We start from the raw sequence: 13,703 nt of genomic DNA on the forward strand, positions 1-13,703 counted from the left end.
TTTAAGGGTAATTTTTTAAATGCACCAAAGAAGAAGTTTGAGGAAGACGTTGTGGCCGTAAAAGGTAAGATTTTGTCCCCTGGCCCTTTTTAGAAAGAATTGGCCAACCTCGGCTTTGGAATCCTGCCCATCCATTCTCCCCTCCTCCCCTCATGTGCAACACTCGGCAAATATGTTTGAGCCTCTACATGTGCCGGACACGGTCCTGACAGTTAGAGCTTCCTTTTTATTGGGGATAGAAATATCATAACGAAATGGTGAGTAGATCCTGGACAGTGGTAAGTGCTATGAAGGGAAACCACGGAGGGAAGGGGGAGGCCTCACTGACAAAAGAGCCACAGAGGCCACGGAGGCGAGAGCCCCAGGGTGGGCGTGGCCTGGAAGCCGGGCTTCCGGTGGTGACTGACAGACTGGGATCAGTCAGTGCAGATTAGCAGGGCTCCAGGCGGAGAGCGGGGCATCTGCTCTCTCTCCCACTAATGGAGGGAGGCAGGGGTGGGTGGGTCCTAGCAAAGTACTCACAGCTCCAGTCTCTCCTATTCCACTGCAGCCTTTCAGCCAAAGATGTCATACGTTATTAGAAATATCCTCAACACTGTCATCATTAAACACCCATTTTCTTCCCCAGGCCCCACTTTCCCATCAAACAGACCTCTAGTCTCTCTCCTTCCCATGAAGTTGAGCTTAATTTTTTGAAAATTATCTAGATTAACTTCCTTTATGTTCTCATTATATGTCCTCAACTCTTTGTAAACTGGTTTCTACCCCTATAACACCAACTTCTACTGCTAAACCCAGGGATCTCCTCTCTGTGTGTCTTGGTCCAGAGCAACTAAAAGTTCCTTCTCCAATTGGAGCCTCCCAGGCATTGATGCCCCTGGCAGATCAGGCTCCCTGCCTCCCAGAAACGCCTGCTGCTGTGCGTGTACACATGTGTGCATGTGTGCATGTGTACATGCTTGTGGCTGGTTCTCTCTTCAGCCCACTCCTTGCCTGTAGCTACTTTCCTAGACATTCTGTCGTATTTGTTTTCTCTCTCCTTCCACCAGTATGTCTTTATTGACCTGCAAGTCAAACTGGGAAAGCCCAGTATCATGTGCCTCATTCTGGATTCTCTGTTTCTGTAAAGGACTCCTTACCCCCTGGTCTTCAGGGAAGAAAGCTGTGAGCCATCTTTGCCTTCTAGTTCTTCCTCAGCCCTCAGCCCGAAATGTGACTGTGTTCCTCTCTGTCCCTCTGGGAAAGGACACTTCACTGTTCAGGATTTGGCCAGAATCTAACATCAGCAGCCTCTCCTCTCTCTTCCCTAACCCTCAAGTACAACTCTAATCCTACTGACTTGATTGCCACCACTCCTTCAGGCTCGGGCGGGTGTAGGACAAGGGCTGTAGGCAATGCTCTCCTCCACCTCCAGCCTTGTGCTGGACCCGCCCCTTCAAGGTTTTAAAATCAACACTCCTCCACAGGTCTCCCTGATATTCCCTGCTCCTTACCCCCAGTCAATTCACTAATCATACCCTTGTATCAACTCACTTGCCCTGATTGATTAAGGTGCCCCTTCTCCTCTATGCACATAGACAGTCGGCATGATTTTGGCTACCCCACTTTCCACCATGTACGCTTGTATCAGTTCATCAACCTGTTTCCTCCTTGGGTACTACTCTTAGACCAAGGCAGGAGCAGGGGAGGGGGCATGGAGTAAAGGCCCTGCTCTGGCCCACCTCTAACTGTACTCCTCAGCCAGAGTCCATGTCCCTCCTTTCAGAACACAACCCAGGTGCCCAAGACTGAAATTCCCAGCCCAAAGGCCCCTGGCCAGCTTCCAGGCTCTGCCTGGCTTCTTCGGTGGAGCCGCCCCCCGGGTGGAGAGGTGGCCAAAGGGGGCTATTTGTGGAAGGTGTGAACAGAGCGTGCACCTGCAGGCTGTGAGGTCCACGTGCACACGCGTGAAGCCTGTCCAGGTGTGGGATGGAGCCATGCCTGGGAAGGAATGGGGATACCACAACTAGGAACTGTAGAACAGGAAACTCTCAGTAGCTAAGTGTTGGCTTCGAAATGGCCAATGAAGTCACACAGAGATGGAATTTGAATTCTGTGTGACTCTAGGCAAACTACCAACACTCCGAGTCTCCATTTTTATTCCTGAAAATCGCCGGCCAATAAGACCAACTTCATTGGGTTGTACTAAACACCAATGAGTTAATATATTTAAAGTACACAAGTATAGTGTTTAATACACAGCAGATGCGTCAATAACTGTAGCTATTTTATGCTCTCAGATTGGAGAGTACCACATTTCAGCATCAGCTTAAATGTAAGAAAATCTTGTTCTGTGTTAGATAAGGATTCGTTTCAGCTTAATCAAGATTAACCAGGGCTTAAGACTCTAAGAAAAGGTACACAGTCCACTCTGTTGAAGAAGGACAAAGTCAAGATTCTGGCAAACAGAAGTAGGAGGCACAAGAAGCACTGAAGAATCCATTAACACTCTAGGGCACATACCACCTAGAACATGTCTTTGATCTTAGAGGCTGTCATGTTCTTGGCCAGTGTTTTAAAATACTTTCCTTTGGCTCTCATCACTTCAGTGTTTCAAGGGTTGAGTTTCACCCACCTGGCCATCGTCCGGGAGTATTACTTCTAGCAGACACTGGGATGTGAGACACCATCTCTTATCTAGCCTAAGAGTCTGCTATGAATGATTATTTTAAGATCCTAGCCTTCCCTTATCAATCTGAAGAAAGTCTTAAATATTAATTGCCTACTCCATTCAATAGGAATAATGTCACAAAGTACAGATTTAATGGGCTTTTGACAAAACTCAGAAAGGTAAACATTGTCAACAAAAATAAATCTTAAACTAGATGAGATATAAATAGTAAATATGACTCAGAGATACCCCAAATATTAACATGCTTTGCACTTATTAAATATTTTCCTTTCATTTCCTCACTGTCTCAATACTTAAACATTTATAGTTGTACCAGAACTCTCACAGCTGATTCATTTTACCATCACTCCAGTTAAAAGCAAATTTTGACACTCTTTCATTTGGGATTACATAGTACAGTTTATTTAATTCGTTTGTTGAAATAATCATTTCCTCTGTTTATCCTCATTCCACAATAACCTACTGGTCAGGAAGAATAGGAATTAGGACAACAGATAAATTGTGTTCTAAGTATTTCCATGATCTTTCTGAATTCGAAATTCAGAATATGACTTTGTTACTTTTAGTACTTAAAATTTCCCTAAACATCAGAACATATCTGTATTTAAATATCGATCTAAAAGTCATACTTGATATAACCTTTTAATTAGGTTTACAACTTATGTCTCAAGTTACACATCAAATGAATATTAGATTATGAGATGTTTTGAATTTATTTAATTAATATAGATGACAAAGTGCATTGCTATTTATCAACTGGACACTTGCAAGCAGATTTAAAATGACCTATTTTCATGATTTCTTCCAAAAACCTTCCCTAATCTTTACTGCAAGGAGCTGTCCTATGCACTGTAGGACATTTAGCAGCATCATGAGATACGGGTGGTACCTTCTTCCCCCTGGTTGTGATAATGAGAAGCATCTTCAGACATTGCTAAATGTTCTCAGAGGGTTGGAAAGTGGGGGTAGAATTGCCCTTGGTTGAGAACCACTGCTCCAGAGTCTTAAAACTCCTCTACTTAATGTCCCCTGGCAATGAATGACCTTCTCTGTCTTATAGGAATCAAATGGCACAGCAGATTGGGAAGTTTGCTTCGGTCTCAGCCAGCACTGTGTGTCAGTGCAAGTCTTGCCTTCTTGCTTCTGTTCCTGCTTCTCCATATTCTTCTACCTTCATTCCCTCATTCATGTGCGAATGCTGACTGACCAGGGACCCCCTGCCATGCATGACTCCAGGTTCTGGATACCTGCTGGGCACCAGAACTATTCTGGTCCTTGTCCTCTTGGAGCTTACATTAGAGTCACAGGAGGCTCCTTTCCTGACCACCTTCCCTAAAATCCCCATGCCCCCCCACTCCCTACCTATAATCAATTTCTTTGCCCTTTTCTTGTTCACGGCTCCCTGAAATTATTTTCGTGAGCTATTTATTTACTTGTTTACTATGTCTCCCTCATTAGAATGTAAGCTCCTTAGCAGCAGGCACTTTTACTGCGGGTCACTCACCTCGAAGAGGGAGCCAGAGCAGTACCTATTTATTAAATGAATAAATACAGACAAGTTATACATGTTGAACAAAGAATAAAAACAAGAAAAGCATATAAAATTCCTATGTGGAATCTCCCTCAGCTCAAAAATGTTGCTCACCAGCTGTTTAATGAACCTGTAGTTCCATGGAAACCTGCCCATTGACAAGGCCTCTCATGAAGTAAAGAGGTGACATTTGACACCACGGTGGCCTGTCATGTCCACGTGGGAAAGGGGGTCACGGGTGGGTGGGCGAGTGAGCAAATATCTGCCCCCTTTGAGCACCTGCCTGGCCAGGAATGGAGTGTCAGTGAGCTGCAGGCACACCCTCTGTGTGGGCCACTGAGGCCAGGTGAGCAAGGCTGCCGGGGTTCTTGTTCCGGCATTAAGAAGGGTTCAGCAATCTGGAGAAGGGCTGTGTGTAACTTAATAAAAGAGTCCAGAGAGGAAACATAATTTTGAAAGGCATTTGGGGGTCAGAGGAGCCTAGCTAAAGAAACTAAGATCTCCTTGTCTCAGGACCCCATGTTTTTTATTACACAAATTGTCCTGAGGCGAGGCAGGATTCAAAGGGTCAGGTTTCATATACAGAAACATTGTCAGAATGAGGAAAATGCCTAATGCTGTTCAGGTGTTTGGCCAGTAGGAGGCAATAATATGTAGATTAAGATACCCTGAGCTGTCTGGCAGCCAAGCAATCATCCCTTTTCAGGTTTGGGGAAATGCCTTCAGCCATTCCAGATGATTCAGTCCTCGCTGACATGCTGGAATTGGCTTCCAGCACAAGGCCAGTTTTGGAGGTGGTGGTAGGAGAAGTGTCCTTGAGATTTCAAAGTACTCCTGTCTTTGGCAGAGGTTGAGAAATGTTGGGTAATATAACAACGTTGCGGATTATCGTCTTGAGTAAAAACTAAAGGGACAACAGACCAACTGGTCTTTGCCTCTTCCTGTTCGGCCACTGTGTACTCACTGCCCAGAGAAGCGTCCTCCCTGAGTCTGGGAAGGTTCTAAAACAACCCAAGAGAAGAAAGATCCTGAAGAACTGGCTTAGGAACAGCTGTGGGGCTACCCCACTGAGCATTAAACTATTTTTATTCTGGATGAAAGTCTTCCTAGAAGCTAGTATATACATATTTTACTTTTTCAATATGTTAACTGCTTTCTTTTCTTCTAAAAGATGCTGTAACAAACTCAGTAATGCTTTCTGAGGCATTAAGGATGTTGTCAGAGAGCTTGGGTTCAGAGCCTGGCACTACCCCTCACCAGCTGGCGAGTTAACACTCTGTGCCTCGGCTTCTTTATAAATAGGGATAATAGATAATATTAGCACCTGCCTCAGATGGTTCTTGTAAGGATTAAATGAATTAATACATGTAATGGATGTAGCACTCTGCGTGGTGTGTAGTATTGCTTGGAAAATGTTAGCTACTGCTGCTGCAACTACTATTACTGCTATTATAGCAATATTTTTTTCTGGGTACCTTGTGCTCATTATAAATAACTTACTATAACATGCTACAACCCAGAGATACCTTTTTAAAGGCACAGTTACTGTCTCTCACATGACACAGTCCTGGACTGACTCACTGCAATGTTCTAACATGCTGTTTTATAGTTTCCTATTTTCCCTTGTAAGGTCTCTGATTTTTTACTTCTACTATCGTCAGTCATTTCTTCTATCTCTGTCAGCCTCTTTCCATGCTTCCTTTTTTACAAGGGGGCATACAAACAGTAAACCAGGTTTGTTAGACCTGTGTGTTAGTAAGAGCTGTATGTTCTAAACTAGGTTGGCAAAGCTCTCCGAGGAACAGAAGTAACCTCACTCCACAGACATCTCTCTTGGCTCTTCAGGGGTGTTTTATTTCCCGATTAGACAAATATAAAAAGTCATATAAAATTAAGTCTCTGGTGAGACAGATATAACTATGGTTATATATACATGTTAAAATTAAAAAGCCTCTAATTAGTTCAAATAAATGATCATTAACTCTTTCTAGAGCTAAATACTGGGGGAACAAAAATGAATGATATAGTCCTGAACCCCATGAAATTTGCAATCTAGAGGGGAGATAGAGCATAAACAAACACTGTCAAGCTAATACAGCAAGAGACAGTCAGGCTTTGTACACTGGGTGCTATGGGTGCCTAGAGAAGGGCCCTAGGTGACCCTGGGGTGCAGGGCAGCTTCCTGAGGAGGAGGTGCTGAGCTGAGACTTGGCAGCCCGGTGAGCAGAGGTTGAAGGGGCTGTTCCAAGCCTGGGAACTGAGGCGGGAACCAGGTAGGAAGCAGCGTGGTGCTTCTGTGAGAGTAGGTGTGTGTGTGTGTGTGCACGTGTGTGTGATTAATAGTTTGATATTGATATGATAAGAAAATGCCCTCATGTGCCATGCCAAGAGGCTTGGATATTACTTATGAAGAGATGAGGAGCCATTAAGACACCTCTAAGGAAAAAATAGCCATTTTCCTTTTAGATGTGTAAAAGGAAAGCATTGTGAAAGCTAGAGCAAGGCAAGGAAAGACTGGGAGAAGAGAGGCCAATGGGGTGTCTGGAGCAGTTAATGAGCAACAGAGACAGCAAAGCCCCGAGGAGGACAAACAGCAGTGTAGTGAGGAAGCCAGGGGTCCCGCGTGTATTTTGAAGATAAAAGTGGACGTTTCTGGTAAATTACCCAATGAGGGGTCCAAGACTGAGAGGACGACTGCCGGGCTTTCGGCTTGAATTAGTGGTTGGATGAGAGGACAATTAACTGAGAGAGAAACAGCAGTTCTTTGTTTTGTTTTAAAATTTAATTTTGTTTTTCTCTTTTGAATAGCGGGCATAGGAAGATAAAATAATGAGTTCAGGTTCAGACATGTTAAGTTTGAGTTAATTATTATAGAGGTCAGAACTGAAGATATAAATGTTAGAGTAATTAACAAATAGAGCCAAGAGAGCAGATCAGAAGGCCCTGAAACCGTGTGAAAGGAGGGCAGCAGAACCAGGTGGGGTGGGCCCAGAGGACACCAGTGCTGAAGGGGGTGCAGGACGGTGGCCATGAGCGGACCGGGGACACACACGGAGAGGTGCAGAGAACAGTGAGTTGTACATGGAGTGGGCAATAAAGAAGCTAAACACACTGGTAACAGCTGCATTTTCTGAGGACTCACTACATATGCATCAGGCACTGTGCTGTGTTATACCTTGTACCATCTATTATCCATACACCCTAGATCAGTGGTCGGCAAACTCATTAGTCAACAGAGCCAAATATCAACAGTACAACTGAAATTTCTTTTGAGAGCCAAATTTTTTAAACTTAAACTATATAGGTAGGTACATTGTTATTAACTTAATTAGGGTACTCCTAAGCTGGGCTTTGCTAAAAACATCCTCAATCTGACTGAGGTACGTTTGCTGAGGTCGACCACTTCCAACTCTCCCATCCACACTCGTCTGGTATACTTGTTTTGTCTATCTCCTTTCGTTCATCCTCTCTATATGTCCAAACCATCTCAACATACCTTTCTCAATCCTCGACACTACATCTTCTTTCACTCCACAACGTTCCCTAAAATTAACTTAATAAACTTTACTTAAAGTTTTAAGTCAACTTCGCACTGTACGTGCGCACCCGCACGTGGTATTTTGTGGAAGAGCCACACTCAAGGGGCCAAAGAGCCGGATATGGCTCGTGAGCCGCGGTTTGCCGACCACTGCTCTAGATGATGAATCTGAAGTTCAGCGGTCATGTCACTTACCCAAGGTCACAGGGTGAGCTGGCAGAACTGGGATCTGAACCCAGGTCAGATGGATTACAAAGCCCATGTTCTTAACTTGGAGCAAAAGACCTCCTTCAAGATGCAGCTTAATATTATCATAATGAGGACTGCTGTATATTGCTTTTCAAGAAGCGTAACTTAAAAACTACTTAATCTCTCAAATAAATATTTAATACGTAATGAGGTCATTATACAGTTGATCATTTTGTATAATGAAAATAGATTATTTCAGTGATATATTTCTTTATAATCTTTTTATTTCGAAAACACTATACTTATCAAATTGTGAGGACATGCCCTGACCGGTTTGCTTTGGTGGATAGAGCGTTGGCCTGCAGACTGAAGGGTCCTGGGTTCAATTCCAGTCAAGGGCATATAACTTGGTTGCGGGCACATCCCCAGTGGGAGGTGTGCGGGAGGCAGCTGATCGATGTTTCTCTCTCATTGATGTTTCTAACTCTCTATCCCTCTCCCTTCCTCTCTGTAAAAAATCAATAAATATATTTTTAAAAAATTGTGAGGACAATAAAGTGCAATACAAGGCAACTTCTCATTAGGGCCCTGCTCCAGTAAAGCAAAGGGGAGCTCCTGGGTGGACTAGCCATGTTCTTCAGAGAAAAACTCAGTGCCCTGGGCTTAGACACCTGTCTGCTGAGTTTCCCCACAAATATTACCTCTGGTCTCAAGGAAGACCAGAAAGGGTATCACAGTGTGCGCAAACCTGCTACAAACATGGAAAAGCTCATTAAAAGTGGTATCCTGTAGAATGTATGCTTTAGATGATAATTATCTATTTAAAGATAGAGAATAAGAAAGTCATTCCTATTATAAAAGTTGTAATCTTTCTATTTCCCACTAGAGGAAGCAACAGCATTACTCTTACCATTTGGTGGGTAAAAGACAGCATATTCTTCTATTCCTAGTTTTCCTAGAAGAGAAAGCCATAGAGGGTTTCAGTCTGATTAAATAAACAAAACAAAAAATTAACTCACTTTGTGAATGTACTAATAATTAGTGGAATTTTAAAAAACTACAACAGTAACACTGACAATAGGGTGGTGAAGGCCTGGGGTGGGGAGTAGAGGTGGGCTAGAAGGGGCCAATGGGGAAAAAAGAGGGACATATGTAATACTTTCAACTATAAAGATTAAAAAAATAAAACTACAATAGTAAAATCTCATTTCATTTTATGGTATGAAATTAATTTGAAAATATGCCAGTCAACCTGTTGAAATTAGCAAATCCTTTCATCAATTGAAATCAACAGTATAAACTTAAGTACAAGGCAAGCGATACAAAATAATTAAAAGAACAAATGCTTTCAAGCTTCTTGAGCTTAGAATTGTTTTTGCTAACTAGAAACAACTCTAATCTATTCATTAAAGCAAGTCTTAAACTTTGCAACGCCTCATTAGTTTACATTTTTATATAATGTGTTGAAAAGTTAAAAATTAAATGTCTTTAACTATACAGTGGTAATACTTTCTGAATCCCAAAACAGTTAATATGTTCCAAGGCTAAATATTTGAAATCAAAATTGTCTCAAAATATTGAAGTATACTCATCATATTCAAATGTTTAAAAGAGTCTTTAAAAATAGCTTTTCCTCAAAACTTTTAAGGTTCTGAGTTTTCCCCCACCTTCTGAATATCTTTAGGAAGTTTTTATGTTTATATTGATAGTTTTTCTAACACTTTGAGTCTATGGAAAAGTCACATGCAATCTTGCTCTAAACTTTAAGGTAATATTTTTAAATTAATTCTAAAAAAAATTTTTGTTCTTGTTGGGGGTGGTGGCAAAGAGAAAATGAAGATTAAGAACCATGACTAGTTTAAGTTAAGGTGGAGACAACAGGACTGATCATGTGTGTAAGGAGAGAATGGAATAAGGAAAAATAGATGATTGATAGATAAGAAAGAAAGAAAAGACCACCTGGTGGATGCTCAATACTGGGCTAGATATCAAGAGAAACAAAATAAATATAAGGCCAGTCCCTCAATCATGTGGCTTATAATACAGACTGGAATATGAAACACTGAGGATATGTTTGCTAAATTTTCTGGCACAGGCTTTAAGTGTTTTAGAGGTTGAGAAGAGAGAGAAATTGATGATGGATTGCTGGCTCAGTGGGATATAGGCTAGTTCTTCAAGGACATATGATTTTGGGGGAGGAACAGTGGAAATCCTTCCAGATGAGGGGAGCATCTGGAATATGGGGTAATGTGGGGTAATCAGGAAAGCAAAATTAGCTAGGTTAAGACAGGAGCAACTGATGGATGGCCTTAAAACTTGGCTGAGTTAAGAGGTGATTCCATTAGACCATTAAGTTGTAGAATCAGGTTTTTAGCAAATAATGTTAAAGAAACAAGCAAACAAAAGGCTTCTATAAGTTCAAGGTAGGAGCAATGGAACAGAGAGAGCCCCCAACTTGGGTGGGGTAGCCTGATCCCAGCATGTGATGGGGCTTGTCCTAGGGCAGGGGTTGAAGGAATCAGGCAGACACTCAGAGTTAGTAGATACAGGAGAAACCGTTTCTTTATGGGGACAGCACAGGGACCACACAATAACTTTTAAGTGCTGGGTGTTCACCACTTAACAAAAGTTAAGTGGTGAACTTAACTGAGGCATTAAGTTCAGTTGTCAGGTGATGCAGGATTTTGAAATAGTGATACTATCTTGTAGGCAGCTAGTGATTAAGAGGAGAAAAAAGCACTAAGAATTACTAGCATACAACTTATATCAAAATTTTAAGTGTTGTAGAACATTTTGAGAGAAGAAATATAGAAAATTAAAAAAATTAGAAAAGCAAATTCATGTGATAAACTTATAAAAGGGAAAATAGAAGTCAACAGGTAAGACAAAAACAGCAATAGAGAGAGCAATGATAATGTGTTAAAAAATATGTCCTTGCCCTGGCCAGTGTGGCTCAGTTGGTTGGAGTGTCATCCCATACACTGAAAGGTGGCAGGTTTGACTCTGGTCAGGGCACATACCCAGGTTGCAGGTTTGATCCCTGGTTGGGGTGTATGTGGGAGGCAACAGATCAATGTCTATCAAAAAACAAAATAAAATAAAACCATTAAAAATACTTCCTTTATGTTACTACGATTTTACCTCTTATGTATGATCTTGGTGGTGAAGCACTGTTGTATGCAAAGTGACCCAACACAGACGTATCCCGGGAAAAACAAAGTAAAACCTGGGTATAACAATGGATAAAACAGACAATTAAGCACTGTTTAATTTCTCGCTATTTCCTGGTTGGGAGGCACTGAGGTAGAGTCTTTCAAGTTCAGTACCATGCTTAGCAATGGGAGGAGTGCCCTCTATTGGTATATCCTCGGTAAGTGCAGCCAAAAATGCAAGTTGCTGACTACCAGTTGATTCTTTTATTGTATTTTGTAGCTGCAAATAGAAAAACCTGGGGAAAAATTAACATGAGAAGTGTATGAGAACCTAAGGAACTGCAGTGACATAGAGCAGCTTGGGAAGTGCAGGAAACTGGGATTGCTGGGATGCAGCAGCGGGCGGCTGGCATGTCAGGGTGGGAGGGAAGGCAACTCAAGATATTTAGAAGGGATGGCAGGTGCAGTGGAACAAGAGGCAGCCCAATGCATGTTAGAAGCTGACCATCCTACCAGCAGGTAGAGGGTGGGAGTATACCTGAATCAAGAATGTCTATTGGGAGGGACCAGGTTGCTGACACCAGCCTGGGATTTGGGGGCAGAGGGCCAATCTTCAGGAAGGCAATTAGTGACAGGAAATCTGGGTCTTGGTATTAGAAGACCTGGGGTTCAAGATGTTACTAAGAAAATAAGTTGGAAATGACTGGAAAAGTCAAGGCCAGTTCACAGAACAGGGACACAGAGTCAGGGCTGGACCAGAGCAGGAGTGAGTAAACAGGGGAACTATGGGTTCAAGATACAAGAAAAGGGTCAGCTTTAGAAAAATGATAAATATGAAGATTGCGCAGCAGTCAGGCCTAAGGGTGAAATGTGTACCAACCATTGCCACTGATTAATTTTATTATATTTTAAAATACTAAGAAATATAGATAATCAAAATAGGAAAAGCACTGATAATCCAAGCATTGTTAATATTTTTATGTATATTCTTTCAGACTCTTTTTATACACACATATAAAATTTTCAAAAATAGGATTATAATACTGTTCTAGAACCTATTTTCTATCCATACTATAAAATAAATATTTCCTACCCATATTTTAATGTGCATAATATTCCACTATATGGATGAACAAGTTTAACTTAACCTATCTTTTTTATTGATCATTTAATTATCTCCAGTTTCCCCACATTATAAACAATGTCACAGTGAACTTCCTTATATCTAAACTAGAGGCCCGGTGCACAAAAATTTGTGCACTCAGGGCGGTCCCTCAGCCCGGCCTGTGCCCTCTCGCAGTCTGGGACCCCTCGGGGGATGTCCACCTGCTGGCTTAGGCCCACTCCCCGGGTGATTGGGCCTAAGCTAGCAGTCAGACATCCCTCTGGCAGCCCGGGAGCCCTTGGGGGATGTCCACTTGCCAGTAGGGAGCAGGCCTAAGCTGCAGTCAGACATCCTTAGTGCTGCTGAGGAGGCGGAAGAGGCTCCCGCCATCACTGCTGTGCTGGCAGCCGTCAGCCTGGCTTATGGCTGTGGGAGCGCACTGACCACCAGAGGGCAGCTCCTGCATTGAGCGCCTACCCCCCGGTGGTCAGTGTGTGTCATAGTGACCAGTCATTCCCAGTCGTTCTGCTGTTAGGGTCAATTTGCATATTACCCTTTTATTATATAGGATACTTATGTACACCTTTACTTAAACTCCTAAACCCGGACTAGATGTCTTGTCAAGTGATGGACATTTTAAATCTAAAGTTTTTGATACACATTGCCATATTGCCCTCCAGAAACCAACAGCAAGATAATACACATTTTCTTTTATTCTCATCAAAATGGGTTATCATCATCTTATAGGTAAAAAATGGCCTCCTGCTTTAATTACACTCTTCCATTTACATTTCTTTTATTTTACAACTAGAGGCCCGGTGCACAAAATTCATGCACGGGGGGGCAGGGGGGTGGTGGGGGGGCATCCCCTCAGTCCAGCCTGCAACCTCTCCAATCCAGGATCCCTTGGGGGATGTCTGACTGCTGGTTTATGTCCGATCCCCGTGTCCAACTGCCGGTTTAGGCCCAATCTCCAGGATTGGGCCTAAACCGGCAGTTGGACATCCCTCTCACAATCCTGAACTACTGGCTCCTAATCGCTCACCTGCCTGCCTGCCTGGTCACCCCTAACTGCCACCCCCCACCCCCGGCCTGATCACTCCTCACTGCCTCTGCGTGCTGGCCTAGTCGCCCCTAACTGCCCCCCCACTGGCCTGGTCACCCTTTACTGCCCCCTCTGCTGGCCTTGTTGCCCTCAACTGTCCCCCACTGCTGGCCTGGTCACCCCCAACTACCCTCTCTGCCGGTCTAGTTGCCCCTCATTGCCCCCCCTGCCAGCCTAATTGCCCAAATTGCCCCCCCCTGCTGGCCTGGCCACCCCCAACTGCACCACCCCCACCGGCCTGGTTGCCGCAAACTGCCCACCCCCCCCGCAGGCCTAATGCGTTTAACTGCTAACCCTGCTGGCTTGGTTTTCTTAACTGCCCCGCCCCCGGCCCACATTCGGAGGGTACACAAAAAAAAATTTTGTTTTCCAAGAGTCATGTCCCAACTATCCCCCGGGGGCGTCGGACATG

General features: G+C 43.3%; 1 protein-coding gene across 4 annotated transcripts in view; it reads right to left on the bottom strand.

Annotated features, from left to right (window-relative positions):
• Window positions 1-13,703, bottom strand: part of TBC1D19 (TBC1 domain family member 19) — a 109,182-nt gene that overhangs the window by 20,388 nt on the left and 75,091 nt on the right. For all 4 annotated transcript variants that reach the window (XM_014459650.2, XM_006093260.3, XM_023757751.1 and 1 more), the window contains 2 exons: window positions 11,071-11,155; window positions 8,840-8,884 (listed from right to left, as the gene is read on the bottom strand). In XM_014459650.2, the coding sequence (XP_014315136.1) occupies window positions 8,840-8,884; window positions 11,071-11,155 (130 nt within the window). The remainder of the gene's footprint in view (window positions 1-8,839; window positions 8,885-11,070; window positions 11,156-13,703) is intronic.

Source organism: Myotis lucifugus, unplaced genomic scaffold, assembly GCF_000147115.1.
Source record: "Myotis lucifugus unplaced genomic scaffold, Myoluc2.0 scaffold_112, whole genome shotgun sequence".
Taxonomy (NCBI): domain Eukaryota; kingdom Metazoa; phylum Chordata; class Mammalia; order Chiroptera; family Vespertilionidae; genus Myotis; species Myotis lucifugus.